General features: G+C 44.0%; 1 protein-coding gene across 3 annotated transcripts in view; it reads right to left on the bottom strand.

The window, feature by feature from the left end:
* Window positions 1–27,123, bottom strand: part of MBP (myelin basic protein) — a 186,502-nt gene that overhangs the window by 94,186 nt on the left and 65,193 nt on the right. For all 3 annotated transcript variants that reach the window (XM_034762495.1, XM_034762497.1, XM_034762496.1), the window contains one exon: window positions 3,068–3,164. In XM_034762495.1, the coding sequence (XP_034618386.1) occupies window positions 3,068–3,164 (97 nt within the window). Of the gene's footprint in view, window positions 1–3,067; window positions 3,165–27,123 lie in introns of those variants that run through there.

Below are 27,123 nucleotides of genomic sequence, written 5' to 3'. Positions count from 1 at the left end.
TTGGTCCTGCCTCCACGTAAGGAGCTGAACTAGAAAACCTCTCTAGGTCCCTTGCAGCCCTACATTTCTATTATTCTGGTTAGTATGACTGTAGCGGGGTGGTTACCCGCTCTGGCCCGGACAGCCCTGGGAGAGGGCTGGGGCTGTAAGGAAAAGCCCAGACTGATAAGGAGAGCAGGCACAGCTGGGGCCACACCCCAAACAGAGCACAGCAGGTCCTTATAAAAGGGCTGCTAGCTTGGAGCTAGAGTCTCTCTCTCCAATCTTGGAGGGAGCAGGGCCTGGCTGTCTGAAGAAAGGGTACTGGGAGTGAAGCAGGGCTGGGGAAAGGCCAGAGGAGCAGGGGCGCTCCAGGCTGGCAAGTCCCCAGGCTGGAAGGCCTGGTCCTAGGCCCACCCCTGAGGTACTGAGTGGTAGAGGAAGACAGCAGATCTTACCCCCTTGCCTGTGGTGACTGGCTCTTATACTGCAGTCTGGCCCAGGGAGCAGGGGCTCATTGCTGACTGGCAGTAGCCACTGGCTGAGGCAAGGTGAGATTAAGGGGTTGGAGTCCCCGGGGAGGGGAGACCTTGAGAGTGAGGGGTTACTGCCAGGGGGCAGCACCCCAAATAACATGGCAGCAAGGTCCGGGAGGGACACGGGGGGCCCAGCGACAGCGATACATCGACCTGCAGAGGCCGCTCCAAGGCTGGAAAAAGAACTAATTCCCCGGACACCAGCAGGAGGTGCCGCAGGGGTGAGTCCCGCGCCGTTACAATGACATATAGGCAAGAAATAAAGGTTAGATTTAAAGTTGTGATAGTAAAAAAGTGTTAAGAGTTTGTAATCTAAATATTTAAAAAAAAACACAGAATGACAAACAGGGAAAACACACCCTAAGATTTTGTCTTTTTTATCATTATTTGCATAAAATGTATTATGCATTTTAGAAATTGGTCTGCAATGGGAAGGTGCAGGGAGGAATCATGCTACTATATAATTCCAAGGAAGGAAACCTGTCTGGCAAATTTTTTTTCCAAGCTTCTGGGAAACCACACACAAGAGGTGCTGCTCCTCCAGCCTTTGAAAGGGTGCAGCATTGTTTGCCTTCTTCACCTGGCCAGTGTGAACAGCCCAACTGGATTATGGCCTCAATGTATAATAAGAGGTGGTTCCTGTCCCACCCTGAAGAGTTTCCATAGATGAGACAGACCAACGGTGGAGCAGAAATGAAGGCAGAGAGTTGAACTTATCCAAATTCACACAAAAGGTCAGTGGCAGAACTAGCATAGCTCCCAGGTTTCTTGGCTCCCAGTCAAGTCCCCTATGGACCGTGCTGCTTCCCTTAATTCGCACTTCTTCCCCAATAGCAGAAGTTCATGTACAGTCAGATGAATTCAACAGAGCTGTAAGTGCCAAGAACACTTATAAAATTGTACAAGACTAAGTTTCTAAAGATACTATTGTACTCTACAGTTGTTTATAACAGGTCCACAAGAGATACACGTAGAAAATTACGGGCCATTGGGAGGATCATTTAAATGGAAGTTGCAAGTCACTCAAACTTATGCCTTTATACAAACAATAAAATAAAGGCAAACAACCAATAATATAGATCTAAACAGAACAAGGAAGATACAACTGAATACATTTTTTTAAACAGAAGACGTTCTATTCAAGGTATATAGCCAATATTTTCAGAAATGACTAGTGATTTTTGGGTGCTTCAAGTTTTCAGGTGTCCATCTGCAGACATCTTTTCAAGAGGCCTAATTCCAGAGGGCGGGGTGCTCAGCAAATTCTGAAAATCAGGATCCTTCAAGGTACCTCAAAGTTCGGCCTACAGATGTTGTGGTACCCAAAATTACCTGATTCTTTTGGAAAAAATCTTGGCCATGTGCATACATATTTCAAAAGTACCAACTGGTAATTTTGGGTTCCCTCAGTGTTTAATCCAAACGTAACAATAAGCTAACTTTAATTCTTGGAGTGGGGAAAAGGGGGGGGGGGGGCGACAAAAAACAAACAGGTGACACCTGAATAAATACAAAAAAATTCCTTTAAACTAAAGGGTGAGGTCAGCTCTTTTTAGCGCACTGATTTATGTGGAATACACAAGAGGCTCTACTCAGAAATCTCTTCCCCCAGCTACAGGTGGGGCTAATTTTATTAGCTACATTTTCCAGGCATCTCACATGCTGACCTATTCCAAGGAGTTCTCTCCAAGAGCACTTGGATCCACTAGAACACACTCGGCACTACTCTCATATCCCTAGTAAGCCTGCAATGACTGACTCATCAGCACTGAGTCCCAGCCCCAATAGAATGGCTTGAAAGCGTGAGAAAAAATTAAGTTAAACATAAGACAGACATGCACACCATAGGACTGCACAAGCATTACAAGAGCTATAGGGGATTTTTAAACTAAGAGGATAGGAACACAGCATTAATTTTGCAGCTGTTCTGTCAACAAACAAGTACAGAGAGAACCAAACATAAAATGAATTCTGTCTCAGTGTCTTATATTAACCCCTCCTTGCATGTTCCCCCTCCCCCCAGATGAAACTCTCTAAGGAAGCCCAGAAACCACAGATCAAATAGAAGAGGAAAGCTGGGAGCATCCATCCAAGTCTTCAGAGGACTTTACAGTGGACTGAAGAATTGACTCTGAAAATTAATTTTATCCACTGCAGGTTTAAATTATCAAATGCATCGTTTCCACATTTAGTAAAAAAATTACTCAGTTTCAGTGCCTTAGTTTCCCCAGATTCCTAAAGTTCCTGCTCTAGAAAGCAGTGCTGCCCACAGATCCATTGGCTGAAAACCTTTGACGTCATTCTCCACGCTATTATCATCACTGGCTTTAATGGACTTACACTGCCACAAAACCATTGTTTCTTTTCCTAATCACAGTCTTAAAGCAGGAGAAAATGTTTATTATAAGAAAGATCTATAAGCATGCTCTAACACTATCTCAGCAAAAACTATGAAAGAATAGGAGTAAATTCTTTAAACCAACAGTAGTGTACTATTACTCTGTAAACGGTGCTACAGTGCAAGCTTATTTTCCAGTTCTTCGGATACATACCAAACACTTCATTATCTTCTGAGGGTTGTTTGGTTAGTCTGGCTGCTTTAGGGCTTGCTTTATTTTCAGCTTCCTCCACTTCCTCCACTTTTGTCTCCTGTAACACAAATACTTCTTTAGATATACCATTTCAGGTAGCAGCTGCAAGGAATATTATTGACATTATTCAACAGCAAAAACCAACCAAAAAAGAAAACCCAAACCCCTCTGAAACAAATATTTCTCTTAAATATGTTTTTATGAAATAGATACATTCTTATGTAAATGATTAAACACTGCTTTTACAATTTCATGCACGTGCATGCATATATACAGAATATATAGAAAATAAACCACAGAAAAAACAGAATTTTACTATTTTTATGAGTTTGGGGCAATCTAACAGCTCACTGGAAGCTCCTCTTCTTTCTGTCACTTTCTAATTATGTGGTGGTAAAACCAAATTGATGCATCTGCTCTGCATTTTCACCAGGGATTATTTTATAAAGAACTTTTTTTCCCCCCACTCCCTTCATTGGAAGCCATTTTAGTTAGTTATGGTTACTGTCAGCAACATGGCTGTATTACTTGTTTTCACTCCCTCTTTCCTATTTCTGTAATCCAATGCTCTATACTGTCAAACTAAAATTACACGCTCCTTGAGGCAGGTACTCTCTCTTCCTTTAGGTCTGGGCAGGACCTAGCAGCATAGGACCTCAGTCTGTTTAGAGCTGTAGGTAACATAGTAATACAAACAGCAATACTGATAATAGTATTTATACAATTGTAATATGTGATGTCACATGCCTTTCATTCCCTCCCACCATGACAGTGTCTCTCCAATGACGGAATCAGCACAGTTCTGCACCACACGAAGGGGCTAGATTTGGGGAAAATGCACACCCCTTGTGCTCCGCAAAGGGCCCATGCTTGCCAGCACACAAGGAGACCTGTGGTAACATTACCAGACCCTTGCAGTCACTCAATAGGCACCTACTTATTGGCTGCTTCTTCCCCATCATGCCCCTTCACACATACAGAGCCTGAGTCCATTTCTGTGGTGTGGTCAGAATGGAAGAAGGCTTCTGAGCCAGGCACTGAGACACCTGGGCAGAGGGGAGAACATGAGGGATAAGGAGATGGTTTGGGGAGAAACCACCACACAGTAACTAGGAAGATATGGACCTTTGACATTCTGCACAGATTTTGTCCATTACTAGGAGCATGTCTACACAGCACCCTAAACCCAGCTGGGGCCTGGGTTCTAGAACCTTGTGAGGTGGGAAGGTCCCAGAGCTCATGCTAGAGCCCGAGCATCTACACCGCAATTAAACAGCCCCTTAGCCTGAGCCCTGTAGCAAAAGTCAGCTGGTACAGGCCAGCTGCGGATGTCTAAAGCAGCATCGCCATACCCTCAGTGTTTCCGAGCCAATGCTCGAGTGTCCACGCTACACTGTAAACTGGGCCCGGGTCTCTCAGACATGCTAATGCAGCCATACCTCACTACATAGACCTTCTGACTTTGGTCTGCAGCTTGAGCTGCAGCCGCACCACGAGCTGCAGCCGCACCACAAAATGACAGGGCTTGGACACAAATCACAGTAGGACACAGGCTCTGACCCACCCCGTTAGCAGGGTCCCAGGATCCGGATCCTGAGTGCCTGTTGACCCGAATCTGCCTGATTTATATATGGAGGGAAGAGGAGCCTGGGCTTAGTATGCAGTATAGACATACTCTATTTGTAAACTCTTTAGGGCTTAAATCATGGGAGAAATCCTGACTGCGGTGAGGTCAGTCGATGGCAAAATTCACATTAACTAAACTAAGACCAGGATTTGCCCCATGTTTTCTTCTGTGTTCCTACAGCACCTAGTACAATGGGGGCCCCATCAAGATGGAGGCCTCTGCATGCTACTGAAATAAAACTGTTAAGGAGTGAGACTGGCCAGAAACAGCTCATTTTTCATTGACCTCTTGTTTAACCGGATAAAACTGGTTCTCTCAAAACATCAAGAAGAAATTCTATATGTATTTAGGAAATTTAGCAAAACTTGTTCATTTTATGTGTGAACTTTACAAAGTTTTCACCTTAAGATTAGTTTAACAGCTTTTAAAACTGACAGTTCTGTAATGGGAGCATGCTGTGCATTCAGTTCCCATGCCAACCTCATAGCAGTCAGTGAGGCACATAGCAAAGTAATAATAATGACAATCACAAACATCCAGCTTATAGCATTGTGTACTGGCACTGTATATACCAGTCAGGTACTCAAAACAGATGCATGCAGATAGGAAGTCTGGCATGCATGATCAAATATTTGGAAAAGGGCCCAAAATGACTAATGCAGTATTAAGTATTTCTAGAAAGGGTTTATTAAGAGCTAGAAAGAAACATCAAAAGTCTTTTACCCCAATTTTCAAGAGCAGACAGTATATTAAACTGCTCAAATAGCTGATCACTGAGAATGCTATTCAATACAAAGAACTGGATGATTCACAGGATTAGTAATTAACTACAGGATACTTCACTTTGAGGATACCATTTTTGGCACGGGTAAGTAGCAATGAAGTATAATCTGATGGCTTCTCAGTGGCTAATATGAAACAAGCTGATGGAATGTATCTAAATTCCTAGTAGACTGATGCCCATATTCCAATTTGCATCTCTTGACAGTCTCAACAGATATGCCAAGGGCTGACTATGCATGGGTGTGATTCAAAGCATCCTGTACTCTCACCTTACATTCTACTGTAATAATCTTGCACAAAATATGATTTGGGAGGTATCATTTGACAACTAATAATGTGCTGGTCAATATCATCATGGTGGAATGTATGCAGCAACATTATACGTAAAGTTATGAATTCTCCCTGAATTATGCTGGTGGCACATTTTCAAACCCATGCAGCCCCGTGTAGAAAGAACTAGTCAAGCAGGTCTTAATGGGATGTGTAAACAGAATCCTCAGACAGCAAGAGGGGAAAGAAAGAAGATAAAGAAAATCTGCACTGCAGCATACATAAGTGAAAAGAAACAACCTGAAGCCTCCTTCCTTCTTGCTCTCAGCTTGAAAGAACTTTCTCTAGGGGTCACTCACAGGAAAATGCATTTCAAAGGGTGACTGAACTATAAAATTGATAGGTTTCAGAGTAGCAGCCGTGTTAGTCTGTATCCGCAAAAAGAACAGGAGTACTTGTGGCACCTTAGAGACTAACAAATTTATTAGAGCATAAGCTTTCGTGGACTACAGCCCACTTCTTCGGATGCATATAGAATGGAACATATATTGAGGAGATATATATACACACATACAGAGAGCATAAACAGGTGGGAGTTGTCTTACCAACTCTGAGAGGCCAATTTATTAAGAGAAAAAAAAAAAAANTCTCCCCTTGTAAGTATTCTCACACTTCTTATCAAACTGTCTGTACTGGGCTATCTTGATTATCACTTCAAAAGTTTTTTTTCTCTTAATTAATTGGCCTCTCAGAGTTGGTAAGACAACTCCCACCTGTTTATTCTCTCTGTATGTGCGTATATGTATACACACACATCTCCTCAATATATGTTCCATTCTATATGCATCCGAAGAAGTGGGCTGTAGTCCACGAAAGCTTATGCTCTAATAAATTTGTTAGTCTCTAAGGTGCCACAAGTACTCCTGTTCTTTTTATAAAATTGATGGGCATAAATATCTAAGATGGTGAAACAAACAGCTATGGCCCCTGGGAGCAGATCCTGGCCTGAAAGTTTGGTCAGCAATGTATTAAAAAAACGTGGGAAGAATTTCACCTTGCAACATAAGAACAGCCATACTGGGGTCAGACCAGTATTTTGTCTTCCGACAGTGGTCAATGCCACGTGCCCCAGAGGGAACGAACAGAACAGGTAATCACCAAGTGATCCAGCCCCTGTTGCCCATTCCCAGTTTCTGGGAAACAGAGGCTAGGGACACCAGCCCTGCCCATCCTGGCTAATAGCCATTGATGGACCTATCCTCCATGAACTTATCCTCCCGTTTGAGGGCTTCCTGGCACAGGGAAGAGGAGCAAGCACCATACTGTCTGTTTATATAGAACATCGCTGTTGTATTGTCAGATCTTCCTTCCAGATGGGTTTGGCACGTCTGGCAAGCAGAGTGAACTGCTCTTAGCTCCCTGACATTGATATGCAATGAAAGTTCTGCCTGGGACCAGAGACCTTGAGTTGAGTCTTCCTAGGTGCGATCACCATCCCATTGCATCCGTGACTAGAAACAGTGAGGGTTGGGGCCTGAAGAAGGGTACTCCTGCACACACTACTTGCTGGTTGAGCCACCGCAGGAAGGACTCGATAACTGGAGGAGGAAGAATGACTGACTATCTTGTCTAGACGGTCCTGGTTTGACCTGTATACTGAGGCCAGCCAGGCCTGACGAGGTTGGAGCCGCAGTGTCGCATGCTGAACTACATACAAACAGCCCTATGACCAAGCAGCGTCAGGCAATTTCGCTCTGTAGTAGTGGGGTATTGTTGTATGTCCTCTCTGATGGCACCCATGATCAGAAAACACGATTCCGGAAGGAATGCTTTGGCTTGACCTGAGTCTAGGAGAGCTCCAATGAACTCTATCCTCTGAGTGAGGGTTAGAGTTGAATTTGTCACATACAGTATCAGTCCGAGCCTGTCAAAAGTCGACCTTACCAGGGTCACATGCTCCTCCACCTGAGCTCTGGTATGGCCTTTGATTAGCCAGTCATCTAGGTATGGGAGTACTTGTACCTGTCGCCTCTTCGGGAAGGCAGTTACGACCAACACGCACTTGGTGAACACCCTTGCTCTTGCTCGGAGATTTTTGCAGCAGTACTCGTACCGGTCACGCATGCGCAGAGGCTCCCCCCCCCCCCGCTAAAATTTTATTTAAAAAACCCCCGCCCCGGGCGGGTCCCCCCAGTTCCCTCTCCAACACGGGGTGCCACCACCCGCCGGTAGAGGGGGGGAGGGGGGGGGGGTTAGTGGAGCACCCACAAGGACACTCATCTCGAAGAACGTCAGTTACTGCACAGGGTGAGTAACCTCCTCTTCTTCTTCGAGAGAGAGATGTCCCTGTGGGTGCTCCACTCCAGGTGACTTAAAAGCAGTGTCTCTCAAGGAGGTAGGGACTTCGGATCTGATAGGAATGCCGTGGATAGTACAGCCCTGCCCAAACGTACATCAGAAAGGGGGCCTTGAGTAAGGGCATAATGTTTAACAAATGTGTGTTCAGAGGACCAAGTGGCTGCTTTACAGGTATCAGCCGGGGAACTTTGCATAAGAATGCTACAGAGGCAGCCAGAGATCTAGTGGAGTGCGTTCTGATGCCATCTGGAGGTGCAACCTTCTTCATCTGATAGCACAACCAGATGCACTGAGAAATCCAGTTTGAAAGTCTCTGTGTAGAAATAGGAGATCCTTTGGAATGCTCCGCGATGGAGACAAAAAGTCTAGAAGAGTTTCTAAAAAGTTTGGTTCTATCCAAATAGAAGGACAAGGCCCTGCGTACATTTAATGTTTGCATTGTAGCTTCAAACGAGTTCGCATATAGTTTCAGAAAAAAGGTTGGTAGGTGTATCGGCTCATTAATGTGGAATGACGAATGCACCTTAGGAAGAAATTTGGGGTGTAAGCTGAGGGTAACCTTGTCTTTGAAAAATAGCATATATGGTGGGTCTGCCATAAGAGCTGCTATTTCTCCTGCCCGTCTGGCGGAGGTAATTGCCACTAAAAAATGCTGTTTTCATCGAAAGGTGTAAAAGGGAGCACGTGGCTAGGGGTTCAAATGGTTGTTGAGTTAGGCAAGATAGTACTAAATGAAGGTCCCACGGGGTGGTAGGTGGTTTAATGTCTGGGTATAGGGCTTGGAGTCCCTTGAGGAAACGCTTGGTGATTGGGTGAGCAAAAACAGAAGTATCATCAATTTTGTCATGAAAAGTTGTAATAGCAGCTAAATGGACTCTGATGGAGCTGAAAGAAAGGCCAGATCGCTTAAGGTCCAATAGATAATCAAGTATGAACGAGAGAGATACCGACATGGGACTAAGTTATTTAGCTGAACACCAATGTGTGAATCGTTTCCACTTTCGTAGATAGGTGGTGCGAGTAGATTGTGTTCTGCTACGTAGGAGCACTCTTTGAACTTGTTCAGAGCCATCTAGTTCGCTTTGGGAGAACCATGTAGAAACCAGGCTTTGTGGTGAAGCATGGACATGTTGGGGTGGAGAAATCAGCCGCGTTGTTGCAATAGGAGGTTCGGGAGGAGAAGCAACGAGATTGGTGGTCGAATCGACATTCTGGTGAGGAACAGAAACCATGGTTGTCTGGGCCACGACAGGGCAATTAGGATTACCTTGGCCCGGTCTGTTCGTATTTTTAACAGGACCCTGTTGAGAACCGGTATCAGGTGAAACGCATAGAGTAAGTTTCGGTGCCATGGGATCATGAATGCGTCTCCCAGGGAATGTTTGCCCAGGCCTGCTCTGGAGCAAAAGTCGGAACATAATGGTGATTCCTGATTAGTGGAAGAAAGTGACGGGACGCATTGCGAATGGCTCGAAGTTCTAGGACATTTATGTGCAGAGGTGTCTCGGTTGAAGGCCATAGCCCCTTGACTGTGTGGTGAGACATGTGTGCACCCCAGCCTGTCAGAGATGCATCGATAGTCAGTATGAGGGATGGAGCCTCCTGAAGAAAGGGGACTCCAGAGCAGAGGTTGGAGTGAACTGTCCACCACAGTAGAGAATCTTTGACTCGGAAAGGTACGGAAAAAGTCTTGTTTAGAGAGTGCACATTCGGTCTGTAAACCATGGCCAACCACGCTTGGAAACACCTCATGTAGAGGCGTGCATTTTGGACGCCGAACGTGCACGAGGCCATGTGACCTAGTATTTGTAGACAATCTCGGGCAGTCACCTGGGGACTGTTGCGAATTTTTGCGGCCAGTCAGCTTATGGAGTTGAAGCAGTCGGGAGGAAGAGATGCCAAACCTGTCCGGGAGTCGAGGTATGCCCCTATGAACTCCAGATGTTGGGTGGGGCATAATATGGATTTATCTTTGTTTATCTGCAGGCCTAGAGATAGGAAACAATCGACTGTAAGCCACATGGATCGGAGAGCTTCGTTGAACGTTGAGGCTTTGAGGAGGCAATCGTCGAGGTAAGGAAATATTACGACCCCTTGTTTTCTGAGCTAGGCAGTAACTATGGCTAGGAACTTGGAAAAGACACGGGGGGCTGTGGACAGTCCGAAGGGAAGAACCCCGTATTGAAAATGTGTCGAGCCAAGAGTAAAACGTAGGAAGCGTCTGTGGGCCGGGTGTATAGTCACATGAAAATAGGCGTCCTGTAGGTCGAGGGCTGAAAACCAATCACCCTGCTCCAGCGCTGGGATTATGGTGGTGAGAGTAACCATCTTGAACTTTTGCTTTTTGACAAATTTGTTGAGCCTCCTGAGGTCGAGGATTGGTTGACATCCCCGTTTTCTGTTAAGAAATAATGGGAGTAAAAACCCTTCCCTTTGTGTCGTTCTGGCACAATTTCTATTGCCCCCAGTTGAAGGAGATGTTGCACTTCCTGGAGGAGTAGTCACTCGTGAGAGGGGTCCCTGAAGAGGGACGGGAAGGGTGGGTGGACGGGAAGGGTGGGTGGGTGGGAGGGAGGCAAGGAGAGGGCGTATCCAATTGTAACCACCTCTATAACCCATTTGTCGGAGGTAATGTTTTGCCATTGGTGGGAGAATGGTCGTAGGCAGTGTGCAAAGATGTGTATGCTGGCTGAAGTGGGAACGCTGTTTTCTAAACCCGCGAACAAAGCTTCAAATCTACCTATTAGTTGGAGGGGGTTGAGGCGCCCCCGCAGAACTGGGACGACGACGCTGGAATCTTGGTCTCTGGCATTGCTGTTGTTGCTCCTGTGGTCTATGGGAGTGTTGTGTAAACGCGGGGTAGCGTGGACGTTGGTATCTATATTGCCGTCTTCTGGTCGTAGGTGTCTGGAGACCTAAGGACCGGAGGGTTGCCCCCGAGTCCTTCATTGAGTGAAGCACGTCGTTCATGGCGGAAGCAAAAAGTTTTTCAAAGTCAAAGGGAAGATCTTCAATGGTGCTCTGGACCTCTCGAGGAAAGAAAGAGGAGGAGAGCCATGAATCTCGGCGCATGACCACTGCTGTGGCGGTTGATCTTGGTTGTTGGCTACATCGAGGGCCGCTTGAAGAGTGATAGGATTTGTCCCTCGGAAACCAGAGCTGTGAATTGTTGTTTTTTCTGTTCTGGGATGTCATCAATAAAGTCCGTGAACTTATTATAGTTTCTGTGGTCATATTTTGCAAGAACTGCAGTATAATTAGCTATACAAAATTGCAGCGTCGAGGATGCATATACTTTACGACCAAAGAGGTCCAAGCGTTTACTTTCCTTGTTGGCTGGGGTGGAGCGGTAATACTGTTCTTTGGCCCTTTGGTTCGCTGAGTCTACTAACAACGAGTTTGGCGCCGGATGGGTAAAAAGGAATTCAGAGCCCTTAGAAGGGATGAAGTACTTCCGGTCCGCTTGCTTACAGGTCGGTAGGCATGTAGCTGGAGTCTGCCAGATGGACTTAGCCGGTTCTAAAAGGGCTACGTTGATTGGTAATGCAACCCTAGAGGAAGAGGAGGGCTGTAGGATGTCCGTTAACTCATGCTGTTGTTCAGGGACTTCCAAGTTAATTCTCAAGTCACTGGCAACTCTTTTAAAGAGGTCTTGGAATTTTGCGTAGTCATCCGACGGTGTTGCAGGAGGGGGAAGTAAGGCTTCTTCAGGCGTTACTTCCGGCTCTACTGGAATAGGAGCAGGACTTGATTGATCCTGGTGTCTGGTGTCATTGGCAGGTTCATCAGGTGGTGGTGCTAGACCGGTGTTGCGCCTGGTTGAGGTGGTGTAGCACGTGTGTTCTCAAGGATGCGATGCCCATGGTGCCCAATACTACCATGGTGGTGGGTAGCGCATAGGTGGTGCCATCCAGGGGTTCACTTCCCAGGGGGCAGGATCCTGAGAACAGGCTGAGGTAATTTTCCTAAAACCTCTGTTGGCTGGGGATGGGAGGGTTGATACGGAGAAAAACCCTCCTGTGGTCCAGTTTCCTCCTCACTGGAGGAAGACTGTTCAAACCCTGACTCTGCCATTGAAGAGAAACAGGCATTCAGCAGGGGAGACTGCAGGATAGGTGACACCAGCAGATCCCTTGCCTGAGTGAAGTGAAGTGGTGAGGCTCCTGCGTGAGGTGAAGGCTGTGCAGGAGGGAGTTGCAATGAGGGAACATTTCTCTGAGCCGAGGTTTTGGTTCTTGGCCCACTGCCAATCAGTTCCACGGGTGCCGTTGCCGGGAGGACAGCATCAGCCTGCAGGGGGCCAGGTAGGGTGTGGAATGTCGGCACCGCGTCCGTCGCGGTGCCAAACGGTGCCAGAAGAGAGGCAGGCAGCTGAAAGCCTGAAGGCGGTTTTCGCACAGTGCCGGAGGAGCCCGGCTTGTCAAATGTGCTCAAGTGGGGGAGCACAGGCAGGGAAGTGGTAGATCTGCCCAGGGAGGGCTTGTGTCTCAGGACTTCCTTTGAAGGTGACAAAAAGTGCCCTTTCTTATCAGATTTCTTTTGTTTGTTTGAGGCGGGGGGGCTGTGGTGGGCAGCGGAGCTGGAATCAGCGCCTGGGTCTGAAGCCACTCCTAGGGATTTCTGGAGGAGGAGGAGGAGGAGTTTCAGTTTAAGCTCCCTGTCCTTCCGTGCCCTGGAGCTGAGTTTTCTGCAGTGGGCACATTTTTGAGGAATATGGGTCTCCTCCAAACATTTTATACAGTGTGAGTGGCCATCTAATAGCGGGATAGCGTCCTTGCAGTTTGAGCAGCGTTTAAAGCCTGTGGAGCCAGGCATGGCTGAAGCTGCTGCCAGGAAAGTTTTTTTTTGTTTTTGTTTTTTTTAAGATAAAAATGGTAACTAACTATAACTAACAACAAACTAACTAGAAGGGTAATTGTAACAAGAGAAAGGAATTTCCTAACGAGTCTGCTGAGCTCCGTCTCAGGCCAGGGACGGTAGAGAAGGAACTGAGGAAACAGGATGCATGTGTGGCCGGTCAAGCTAGACTCACAGCAGGGGAAGGGGGGAGCCGCTGCGCATGCGTGGCCGGCACGAGTACTGCTGCAAAAATCTCCGAGCAAGGGCGCAGGGACGCACCAGCACCTGGAGTGGAGCACCCACAGGGACATCTCTCGAAGAAGAACTTCAGCTTTTTCATGAATATGTTGAGATTTCGCAGATCTAGAATATGCCTGAGCCTATCCTTGGCCTTCAGGATTAGGAAATATTGGGAATAAAATCCCTTGCCCCTGAAATCTTGAGGGACCCCCTCTATTGCTCCATCTTCTAGCAGCATTTGCATCTCCGTATGAGAAGTTGCTCATGAGAAGGGTCCCTGAAGAGGGACGGGGGAACAGATTTGGAGAAAATATCCGAATTCTACCGTTTGTAAGACCCCATTGGTCCAATCTGATCTGGGCCCAGGCATGGTAGAAATGGGATAGATGGTTCACAAAACAGGGGAAAGGATCCAGGATTATGCCTGGTGCATTGCCCCTAGACATATCTTCAAAAGTTTTGCTTGGGGTCCAAAGACAGCCTTGCCGAGCCCTGGCTCTGGTTGGAAGAGAGAGAAGATGGATGCCTCCTGTTATTTCTGCCCCGCTTCCTGTTATCCTGTCTAGAATAAATAGGGTAGAAGCGTGGGGGAAGCTGAGGTTTGTGGGGCTGGTGAATGGAGCTCCAGATTTTAAATGGCATTCGTGAGTCTTTGAGGCTGTGGAACTTGGGAGTCTGTTTTCTCTGAGAACAGCCCTGATCCATCGAAGGGCAAATCCTAAATTGTTTGTTGGACCTCGTTCTGGAGGCCTAAAGCCTGCAGCCACGAGCTCCTTCACATGGCTATAGCGGTCAACATTGTGCAGGTTGCCGAGTCCACTGAGTCAAGTGTGGCTTGCAAGACGGTCCTTGCTATAACCTTGCCCTCTTCGATGATGGCCCCAAACTCTGACTGGGATTCAGTTGGGAGCAACTCCTTAAACTTAGACTGTTCCAAGAATTGAAGTTGTAGCTGCTGAGGACCGCCTGCTGGTTGGCAATCCGAAGCTGGAGCCCTCTGGTAGAGTAGACCTTTTGGTTGAAGAGGTCCAGCTTCTTTGTCTCCTTGCCTGATGTCTCTTGCATGGTGCCGGGGGCTGTACTGGCCCTGGTCTCATTCGTGGCTTTGACCTTGGTCTTGGAGCCTCACGGTGGTTCCTGGACCATAGAGGATGTTGGGGCAGCCCACCTTTCCAAGGCAGCCAACAGAGATCTGGAACCCAGCCCGAGGGCTTGGTGGAAAGGCCCCGGGGTCCAAAAGGGCCACTGTGCCAGCACCTACCATTGCGGTGGCCAGGGCATCATGCTGAACTGCTGTCCCTCCTCTTGTCTCAAACGGTGCTGCAAGCGGTGCCAGCTCCATTTCGAGACATACGACTCTGGCTCTGAACTGGAAGACTACTCTGATCCCAGAGACCACAGCGGTGCCAAACGGGGTGGTGCCAAGGAGCGGTGTCGAGGGGACAGCGACCAGTACTGCATCATGGCCGATTTGCCTTTGGACGGTACAACACTTCTCTGCAGTGCCAGTGCCCGCGGAGCTGTCATAGCTACGAGGTGCCTGGCCACCTCGAACATGTCTTTAAGAAAGAGTCGTGGGGGGGTCGCCCCAGGCATAGGCTTCTGGCAGGACCCACGTGGTTTGAACCCATGAGACTGAGGCATGCCCCGGTCCCTGGGAGGGGACAACGCAGTGAATGAAACCCCAACAGAAACTTATCTAATTCTATAAACTACTTGAAACACTAACACTAAGTTAACTATTTACAGGTACAAAGAGAAAAAGTACGAGGGGATCGCTTGACATAGAAAGAGAAGGGAGCAGCTCCAACAACCATCACGGGCGGTAAGAAGGAATTGAAGAGGCAGTGGATCGGCAGGGGCCTATATACACCGCCATAAAAGGCGCAACTCCAGGGGGCTCCATAGACAAACAGACCGATACCACTAAGGGAAAAACCTTCCGACAACTGTACACGAAGTGCGCGCACACCTACTTGGAATCGACATGAGCAAGCACTCGAAGAACCAGCATTACTGGAAGCCAGAGCATGACTGGTGTATGCTGAACAGGCCACTGGGACCAGGGCTGTTGGACCAGGGCTGTAGTTAAACACAGTCACTCAGGATGTAATCTGCATGCTGGCAGGTTGGATGCTACAACAGAAAAGCATCGGGAGGCACCCAAGATTGCAGGGCAGGGGTGACACAGTCCCTTGCTGGCCTGGATTACACCCTGGAATGTCATATGAGGTATCACTTGAAAACTAATAACTCACAAGCCAATACTACCATGGTAAATATATGCAGCAACGTCGTATGTAAAGGTTATGAATTCCCCCTTGTTGAAAACCAGACAGCCTTGGCTCAGCAAAAGTTGTTAAACAGGCCTATTCTAAAATAAAGGAATGTGTGTTTACTTCAATTTACATACAAAACCTTGAACTAAAACTTACTAGATTAAATTTTAGATTTAGATGTGTTTTCACTTTTATTTGCTTGTAACCATTTCTAACTTTCTCTCTTATACTTTAACTCACTTAAAATGTGATCTTCTTTTATTACTAAACTTGTTTTACTATTAATCTAAACCAACAGTGCTCTGTTTGTACTAAAGTGAATGTCAATTCCAGTTAACATGGCAAGCTAGTGGGCTCTCTCTCCTTAAAGGAGACAACAGATTTTATTCTCTCTGAATGTTGCAGAAGAAAGCTGGAGAAGGATTGGCCTAGCGTCTCCAAGAACTGGCATTAATCTCCTGGTCACTATTGAAAGCAATCCTGGAGATTTTAATAGGATATTTTAAGAAAACAACATTACATCATGTTGGGGAAATAAAATCTCCCAGAATAGCTTCAGTCAGAGTTGGCAGCCTTAACAAGACTACACACGTCTGGGGCAGTTCAGTATTGGGGGAGTGTTGGGGTCACTGTCTAATACAACCAAGTCTGGTAAAGACAAAAATGCATCTGCAATAACTGATGGCAGGCTGTTGGATTCAAACTGGTTGAATCAGAGCTGTACAGCATACCGACCACAGAGTACATGGTGGCTGCTAGTTGTGTGTATGTCCCAGGCAGGGAGCCACAAGTAGCAGAAGCATTTTGAGGCATTCAGGGTTATAATACAAGTGGTGACACAACCTCTCACTGGTCTCAACTGCACCCCAGAATGTGAGAATGGCGCCCTCAGGTTTCCAGGTCAGGGGAATCTAAGAGAGTTTCATTGTTATTTGTGCTGAACCTGTTCTAGGAACAAGCACAGACACTTGGTATTGACATCAGCTCTATAAGGCCCTAGACGGGGACCCAGACAAGAACCCACGTCTAGCACAAGGCAGAGCAGAAAGCATTAAGTACACCTGCATGACACGACTTCTTTCACAAACATGGAAATTAAATTTTACATAATATTTAAATAAAAAATATTTATAAGAATATTTAGTAAAGCACTTGATTACTGGCATAACTGAAATTTGCAGCTTTGTATAAAAACAGAATGGTCCAGTGTGGACCAGATGCTCTAAAAGCATTTTTCCATTACAGAGAAGGAATTTAAAATCTAGTTTTAGCCAGCTGTTTTAATTCCCCATTCTGGTGTCCTAACATGCCCCCTGCTCTAATGAATTGAACTGTGAAAACATATTCCCTCACATTGCCTGAGCTGTGCTTAGAGGGATTCCTTCGTCCATGGCCACAAAGTGCTTGTGGTAGATTTTAAAATAAAAGCACATTATGTAAGTCATCTCTACTATAACTCCATTGAAGTTAACTGTGACCTTCAGGTTAGATTCAAAATGCAATTTGGGAGGCGGGGGTAAAATATGCTTATTTTGTATGATTGCTCTATAAGACCTACAGCCTTCTCCCCCATTTAGGATGAGATTTAAAGAAGGTAAAACATTTAGGCCTTGATTCATGAAAGCATCCCTCTTCAGGAAGGGTGCTTAAATATCTGCTTAACTTTAAGCACATACTTAAGTTCCATGAATTAAATTTGAGATGTGGTTAAAGTGCTTTCTGAACAGAGATGGCCTTAAGCACATGCTTAGGGTTCCTGAATCTAGGTCTTAATCTTTACTTATGCACAATCACACAGTCTTGGGACCCATGCTCCATTCCACTGTGACAAAGAGCAAAATCACAGATTGTTGAGACAAAATTGATATACATTTGTTATGTCCTATCTGAACAAGTCCAAATTTCATCCAGAATTTTACAAAGACCCTAACACACCAAGCCAATGCCCATGGGTCACGATAGATGGTAGTGACCAAAACCCTTGAATATACTTTATTTACATTCAACTGAAAGAGAGTTCTCTCTTTGAAAACTATTCAGATGATCTCCTATTATGAAAGTTTTTTAAAAAGAAGGATCTATTCCAGCAGAACTAGCTTCAATGAACCGGTACACAAAATAAAAGCTGCAGTGGAGACAGACTTAACTTACGTTAAATATTTTCTTAGTTTCACACACCTGCAATTGTTTGGGTTTTTTTTTAACTCCTCGTTCCCCCACACAACAAAAAAATCCTTGCCTTACCCCCACCGTGTTCACACCCTACCATGCATTAAATGTAAATGAACACTAATCTCTATTTTTATAAGCAACTTTTTTATTTTGAAAATGGCTATAGTCAAAAAATGTTCAATTACTAAATTATTAAATATTTGCAATGAATTCCAACAAATTCCAAAGTGCATTTACAAAGGAATGCTGCTACCAGGCCGGCAATGACATGGTCACCAAAAGCTTCAGAGGTGTAATTTATCACCAGTGATAAATATAAACTTAATACCCAGCTGGACCATCTTGAGGACCTAGCTAGAGATGGTTCTGGGTGATGCTCGATCAGCAAGGAGGCCATGCCCCTTTTGGATTTGTCAGGATGATGATGATGAAGTATTTCCAAACAACCAACCCAGGCAATTCCAATAGTGATATGGAACTTCCGTGATTTTTTGGATATAGCTTTATGTATTACAGTCAGATAAATAAATGTATTTGAGAATTAACATTCTGCTTCTATCAGTGCAAATCTTGAGAATCTTCCTTGATTCAGTGAGGAATGTCTTTTTACCAGTGTAAGCTATGAACAGGTTCATTCTGAAGAGGCTACAGTAAAAGATAGAGACAGAAAACATGCAGTACAACACAGCTACATCTGCTACAATTTATTTCCTGTGGAAATGTAAGGATTTCTTGTGCTGGTGAACTTGCTGTCTGGCTCATTTTAGCAAGATTTTGTAGTTATGTTGCCAGCTTTTTATCTACACCTAAATGGATATTAGTTTGGTCTTTTTTTTTTTTTTTTTTTTCCCCCTTCTTGAGAGCTCCACACTTTCCTCTCACTTCATGCACAGAAAGATTACTGCAGGATTTGTTTCTGCAAAGAACACCAAAATGTATGAATTTTGGAATTCAGATACTAGATGAGACTATTCAGAAGATTAGTGTTGTATCCAGCAGTGTACTGAAGAAATCATTTTTGAATTTGTATTTTGCTTTTTTATTTTACCCTACCCTTCATCATCAAATCAGCCTTTTTACTTGTTTATCTCAGGGAATTCAAATAATGCATTTAATTTGTGTGCCATCCCAATAGCATCAACAAGAATACACCCACAAAAGTGACTTGTATCAAGAATTCTAACTGAGCCAGACATGTCAGTTGAAGCATTCTGGCAAGACCTTCCTGACAGTCTACTTCAGCAAGTACATATACCAAACTGACTGGCTCAAGATCAAAATATAGGGCCGTGCATCATTTAGCATTGTGGTAATACCAGTGTGCAATTCAGAGTATGTTGATTTCAATATTTTCCACATCTCTAACAGTGCAGCTTGAACATTTTCAGCTGATAATCAACTGCCTTCATAGATTCAATCACGTATTGCTAATGAGCTACAGAAAGAATCTTTGGAGTCATGGCTATGTACTATTTCTACACTAAACAACAATGTGGGTGAAGAGGCATACATCACAGAGCTTCTGAGAACTGCCTGAGCAATTTCTGAGGAACAGGCTCCATCAGTGACAAATGTTCATTTTATAGAAATTATATGGGACATAAAACACCTCTAGAATTTGGCACTTTTATGAGGCTGTACATGCCAGCTTTATTTTCTTTGCCAGTACTATCACGATCTTTCTTCACTAGTCCATAAACACCCAAATTACATTCCTTCTGAAGAAACGTCTGTTAATACTTGCCCTGTTCACAGAATACCAGAAAATGTTCCCTGATGCTTCAGTCAAAGAGATGTTCATGACCCACATCTGTTTTGTGATGAATGTTAGGTGTGCAGTCCAGGACCACAGAACAGTTTTAAACTTGGTCCCAATTGTTATTGTGGTCTTACCTGAAACAAGAGGAATCTTTTTTTTTTCTAGATGGCCTTCCTGAAATAGTGGTCAGATCTCCCCTGGTTCTTTATCCAATGAACTCAATTCAGATGTTACATTTTCAAATTCTGTCATCACTAACTCAAAAAAATCCCACATTTCTTTGAATATAGACTCTTACAGATATTACATAAGACCAAGTGCTCCCCCCCCCACACACACACACGGTAATGTTTACTGACTCCACACCAGTACATTATTTCTGTCTCAGTGATATCTTTTGCCATTTTACAGAATTCTAGTCTCAGATTCTTACCATTGCTTTGCATTTTTAAGATATTTCTAATGCTCTCAGGTTTAGTTCAGTATTTGGATATTTCCTGCAAGTCATTAAAGCCTCCAATGTCATGATGAGTTTCAGTTCTCTCAATAATTTGCAGGAAAAGTGAAATAATGGAATTTGTTTTAAACAGTAGGTAAACCACATTCGCTGAATTCTCCCCCCACACCATCATTCCCAAATAGTTTTCTGGTATAATCTCCTTCTCTCTTCATTCACTGGGAAGTCTGATTTTCACTTCTAAAAGTCTGTACACCCAACAACTGCAGCCATTTGAGCCTAATTAGGTATGGTATCATTACGTGGCCAAGTTCCAAGATCGCCTAGTGAAATCTCAGAACTGTCCATCAGATCAAAACTGACATCCACGGTGTATGTGGTGAATGCCACTATCAATAAAGCCTTGTATGAGGTGAGTGAAAAAAAAAAAACAAAAAAAAAAACCTCATCAAGCATACCATTTAACAAAACAAAAAGTTCCTCAGCGTTAAAAGCGTTAATTAAATTGCAATTCCCCATTGCATTTAAATCCCACGTTCTACACTGTGGTGCTACAGCTGCTAATTTCACCAGCACCCCAAATTCAAAGAAAGGACTCCAAACAAAAAAGGGACCCCGTAACTGCAGACTCTATAGTATCACAAAGGCCAACTGTGATACATGCTGAAAAAGGACACCTTCCCAAACCTCTGAAGATAGAGTTAGTATATTTTAAATTATTTTTGTTCTAAAATTTACCAAGAAGCCACAATGAAACTGCTGAAGTCCATCTCCTAGGCAAATTGCTTCCCCTCATCATTGTCAGTTCTATACATAAATTTCCACCATTGTTACAGTATGCCTCCATACTTTCTATTCTTTATTACCCTGTTGCATATTGACTTCTCCAATATGCTAACCTTTTGTGGAGATATAGATATATGCATGCATGCATGCAAACCTTGTGAGAACATACAAAGGAAATTGATTAATAGCAAATGAATCATAAGAAATTCAACCCCCAAACAAGTACAGGCAGAGATGCAAATCACCATCATCATACCCTCATGCATAGCACTGATCAATAGATCGACTTTACATGGTTTCCTGAGGATCAGAGTGGAGACCCCCATCAACTAAAACTACATCTACACTGCACGCTTCTTTTGGGATTGTGTAGAGTATGTACTTGGATAGCGCCCTCCAACACAGGTATAAGTAGCCATTCCCCACTGCCTCCCCCCCACCAGATCCTTTCCTCACCACAGTGAAAGGCTTTGGCAGCAGGGAGCAACTGAAGCCTTTGCCTGACATGCTCAGCTACACATCACAGCATGGACGCAGTGTGCTATTCACTGTAGCATGTAGCTACATGTCCACTACATGCCACCATAGATGCTCAAATCCAGGGATAAGGAGCAAAAGCACATCAGCTGTTTTTAACTGAAGTGGCACATACCATACAGGGAATTAAAGATCAATAGCAGCACCAGAAATTGTATCTGGAAGTGAATAGGGAGCCAGTGGAACATCTGGCGTGCCAGTGTAATGGGTGACCTGCGGCTAACATCACTAAACGAGCACCCTGTTCTGCATCAGCTATAGTGGCTGGGTGGTCTTCACAGGTAGGCCCCATGCAGAGCACTTTACAGCAATCTAATTTGGAGGTCACATGATTGAGTGCATCAAGGGCCACATCTGAGAGAAATGGCCATAATATTTTGGGAAAAAGCAAGTGGAAACAGGCATTTCTAGTCACAAATGTCTCCAAGTGTACCTGGGGAAGTTATCCCACCCTTTATAAAAGAGGTTCATCTCCTGTACCAAGTGGGTAGACAGGTATTTCTGCCACCTGGATGCTTCCACCAACCAACCAACCATACTCTCCATCTTATCTGGATTGAATCTTTGTCAGCTTGTTCTCATGCAAGCCCGTATTTTAGCTGAGTAACAATATTCTGCCCTCTACATTTGATGAAAAGAAAGTGTAGGCCATGCGTCATCAGCAGAATGATAACACTGCAGCCCAAATTGCCTCTGTATGATTTTTAGTGGCCTTACATACACGCTGAACAGGAGAGATGACAGCAACGGACTCTGTGAAACTGCTCCTGAGCATTCTTCCAGTCGATGAGCAATTGCCTTTAATACCACTATCTGGGATCTCTGTGAACGGTAATAGCAAATACCAAAAGCAATTCTCTTTCCTCCAGCCAGGATCAAAGTCAAATCAATGGTATATTGCAGGCTGTTGATTAAATCTAATATGTCCATTCAGACTCTCTGACACTTATTCTTCACTAGGAGATCATCAACCACTGAGACCAGTACAATCTGAATATATCAAATAGGATTGAGAGCAGTCACGGAAATCTGAGGACCCTAATTCATCTAGAGTTGTCACTCCACAAACTTCTCAATAGCCTGATCCAAAAAGAACAGGCTAAAAGGACAGTGTGTGTGCGCGCCATAGTTAGGCAGATAAAGCATCAACATCAGGATTATTAAAAGAGGGGAAAATAGCAAAATGACAACATTTGCCATACATTAAAAATTCAGGCCTAAATTGTCCAAAAATTATTAATGTGATCTGGCTTTATAAAAAGACGGAGGAAACTGAAATATAAAATCCCAAGAACAAAAAATTATGTTCAGGTTATGACAAATCAATAATAGCAACAAAATTACAGCTACTTACAGCTGCTCCCATTTCTTTTGTGTGTCTAAGAACTGCAGCACACAGTGTGAGGACATTGTAGACTAAAATACCTCATGTACTGTGACACTGAAGCATAAATAGATGAGCTAACAGGATGCAATGGGTCATCACTTCTTTGCTTTTACTGGTTCAATCAATTTTCAGTCATGGAACAAAACACCTAGAAAATTCTTTCAGGGATCCGAACAATATAAATGTGGTACGAAAGGTTTTTTACACCGATAAGACATATATCTATATATATTTATCTATATAAAATGTAATTACCCACAAAAGTTTGAGTCCTAACCTATACAAGACAATAAATATCTATGCCAGAGAGAGACATGAAGAACATTAGGCATGTAGAAAATGCAAACATCTGCTGCATGTTTTATTTTACTTGACATTTCTGTTTGGTCCAACCCCTCTCACAGTGTTTTAACAAGTCACAGTAATAATGTCATAGGAAAAATGCTCAGCTATGGATTCCCTCACTTAGGCAAAACCTTTCTGTGAAATCAGGTGGAGTTTTGCCTAAGAGTGAACCCCAAGCTATCAAATTCATCCAGATCATACTGTAAATAAATATGTAAATATAAGCAAACATTTTACCTTTAATTAATAAAAGCTGACAATAATGCACTTAGTCTCTATTCTAGCCAATGGAGATATTTCCAGCACTGTCCATTGTTGGAAAATGTGGAACAATATCATTCTTACCAATTGACATATTCCAACATAGGATATGAAAGGAAATTAACTTTTTCCCCTAGAATATATATACACACTAATTTACACCAACTGAGAATTTGGCTCACATATTTCATATTAATATGGATATAATTTTAGATAAATTAGTTGAATTGTTTTTCCTTAAATAGGCAATTGAGGAAATACTGAAAATTGCACACTCCACAATCAAAAGCTAAGGTCAAGATTTTCAAAAGTGACTAGCGATTTGGGGCATCTCAGTGTTTAGCACTCGAGACACCCCAAGGAAGGGCCTGATTTTCAGACACTAGGTGCACAGTATTTGTGAAAATCAGATCATTTTCTAATGTCACGACTTGGGGCAAATCCCAAAATAGAGGCACCCATAATCACAAGTGCAGCAGGTTCGATAACTACCAGCTACTGCTTTTCATATGACCACAGTAGGGTTGGTCAAAAAAGTGATTTTAGCATTATTAGCATGGTCAATTCTTTCTAAAGGCGAGACATACAGCTAGACTGCTCAAAACAAATAATGCACAAACAATTTTTTAAATTCCATTGAAGGCCAGTAACTCTGTTTCTCTTCTCTCTCCAAGTCAATGGAGTTGCATCAGATAATTTGAACTTTAGATACTCAAATGTAGTTCTGAGTATATTCCAAGGGAATAATACAGCTGTAACATAAAAAGGCATGCTCCTTTGTTCTGTAATTGAAAGGGGTACAGAAGGAAGAGAACTGCAAACAACTGGTCTTGGAAAACATATTTTTGATGCTTCTGCAGCCTAAAAGGTGTCTCTCTGCTTCAAAAGACCTTCACACAGTGGGTAAACAAACACAAATTCAGCCACATTCCTCTGGCATTACTACCTATGCACACAAAAAAGGATTCAAAGTATGATAGTGATCCTGGTCCCCAAAGCTTTAATCATAAGATTAGGCAGCAGCAACAGCTACATGTACTAACTTACACTGGCAGCAGGTTGCGGTATCTTTTATTCTAACAGCAGTATCTTATCAGTTTCTAAGAGACCTGTCCACCTTTCACATTTTAAATCCCACCACCGCATTCAACTGGAGATTACACAAACAGCAATTTTAAAAAGAGATATTTTGTCTAGCAAATCCTCAACATTGTGTTCTGAAACAACTTCAGTTGATATTCTATCATAGTAGTCAGGAAATCTGAGCAAAGGGAGGTTTAAACAATAAGAGCCAGATTCTGATCTCAAACTCATGGAAGTCTGGTCTCAGAGGCCGTCTCCCACACAGCTGCAGGAGCATAGTCCTTAGGTAACAGTGTGTTAGGCTCACCAATAGGCATGTGATCAGAAAAGGTGTCAGTTCTCTCAGACTCCCCCCCACAGCAGGAGCAGTCCATAACATTTTTTAGGCAAATGTCAGGAGTCTGAACCAAAACATATGAGCAACACAGTTCATTGTCACGAACGTTTAAATAAAACAAGTTATCAGAATATGAGAAAATAGCCAGAATGTATTTTAACTGCAGTTTGGTACTAAAAGTTTTAGGACATCAACGAAGGCTCCTCAGATGAGTGGGGGTCATTCTATTAACAACAATGAGCTTCTGATCAGACTTTTGGAAACGAAAAATATATATTCTTAAGATTTAAAATTGATGTGTTACATATAAGCCATGGCTTCACAGAGCCTTGGAAAATTATTATTTATAGTTTACATAGTCCCAAGTATAGAGAGGGTCTATAAAGCTTACACTCTATGGGCTCAGTTGTGGTTTTGCCATGAGCTCAGAGAAAGGGGCAGTGAGCTGTTCTGCATACTGCCACTACCACAGGGGCAGACCTATACTCATGCAGCATTGTTCTTCCAGCATACCCATGTGGCTGTCCTAGCTAATGCATTTGGTTTGGGAAAAGCCAGGGTTCTGCACATTATTGCCCAACTTCATGGGAAATGTGAGGAATAATGTAGCAGCTCTATGGCACAGGTAACTGGCAGAAGGGAGCAGGGGGTTGCTGCATATATAGTAAAGATTGCTTGACAACACTCCCCATTATAAGACCCTGTTCTTACCAGGTTAGAACTTTGCCAAACTTTAGCCAGGTTGGCTAAAGTTTTCCATGCCAAGTGATTTAAAAAACAAAACAAATTAAAAAAAAAGCTTCAGCTAAAGCAGTTCAGCTGTTTCTGATAACAAGCTTAAAGAAAAATACATCATTTTTCCCCATGTTCAAATCCTTACAACCATTTCACTGAGAAACTGTAGTGCCTCCATACTTTGAGGCGGGGCCTTGAAATCTGGCAGAGTCCCCACCCTTGTGTGCCCCGGGAGGGGGCAGATAGGGGACAAGGAGCAAGGGGGGATGGATGGGTCAGAGGTTCTGAGGGGGGCAGTCAGGGGGCTGTGGCCTGGCTGTTTCAGGAGGCACAGCCTTCCCTACCTGGCCCTCCATCCAGTGCAACCCCAATGTGGCCCTGGGGCCAAAAAGTTTGCCCACCCCATCAGAGCATACACGATAGGGTTGAACTGATGTCGCACTTACAACTGTATTTCTGTCATTTCCTAACTTTTTTGAGTGCTTGACTTTGCATCATTAATATTCTTTTAATGTTAGGGTTCCTTAACATAACTATTCTTTGTTTTTAGACCCTACCTATTTACAAGCACTTTTTTAACAATACAAATAGACTCCCTGACACAAAGCGCTTACAGTCTTTGGACTTAATCCCGTGAATTCATTAGAAGTCTAAGGATCCAGGCACTAAAGGCAAACAAAAATGTCATAACAAAATGCAATATGGACAAGCACAGGGTCTGGATTTGGGTCAGGCCCTTACATGACCTAGCCAATTCCTGCTCTCCTTACCCTACACAAAGAACATAGCAAGAAAAGTATCATAGCCCAGGAGCACTCACACTGAAACATGTAACTACACACTACTAAACAAACAGCAGATTAGATGAATATTGGGTGAACAGATTACAATGGGTCTTATAAACTGAAATAATCAATTTAGTTCTACAAGATTAAGTGACACAAAAATAAAATCCCAACCAACAAACCCACCCTACAAAGAAAAAACCTCAGTAGGCCACAAAATATATTAAAATGCACATTTAAAGAGAAGATGTGTTACTGAACTTTTCCAGCTGTCGTGCATTATTCTGGGAACTGTCTGGATTAATTTTGATGCTTGGGGACCAGTAATATAAGATGCCCCCTCCTAATATAAAGACACAAACAATGCAACAGAACCCTCCCCACCGAACACTTCATTATATGAGCCAATTAAAAGCAAACAAGCAAGATGGATAGAGAAGGCCAACCCTACTTCTCTTTTTGGTTTCATACGGTTCTTTTATACAGATGGCTTCAGAAGCCAGTGTCAGGTGAAGAGTAAGCCCTTACTGAGGTAACCATTTCCCCAAATAGTGCCTCTGTATCAGCAAGATCGGCGTGCTTAACTGAGCAATTATACTGTAGTTTTATAATATTTATTGAAACGTCAGATACCCAATTCTCCTCCAGATGCAATATGGCCTGCTCTCAACGTCTGTATCAGGTACTCAGTCAGGTCCGGTCCTGTAACTGGATATATCCAGACAGATGCCTGCATCTGCAATGAGCCCCACTGGTTTCAACAGGACTTAGGGTGACCAGATTACCAATATAAAATATCGGGACGGGGGCGGAGCCAAAAAGGGGGGGCGGGGACAGAGCAAAAAAAAAGTTTTAAGGGGCCTGGGGCATTAGCAGGCCCCGCACGCTGCCCTCCCCGAGTCCCCACGGAGCCTCCCGCCCCCTGGCCCGCCACGGCCATATGCGGGGCGCAGTGGGTATCGGCGGGGGCAGTGCAG

The sequence above is a fragment of the Trachemys scripta genome, chromosome 2 (genome assembly GCF_013100865.1).
Source record: "Trachemys scripta elegans isolate TJP31775 chromosome 2, CAS_Tse_1.0, whole genome shotgun sequence".
NCBI classification, from domain to species: domain Eukaryota; kingdom Metazoa; phylum Chordata; order Testudines; family Emydidae; genus Trachemys; species Trachemys scripta.
This window is presented reverse-complemented; position numbering and strand designations above follow the sequence as displayed.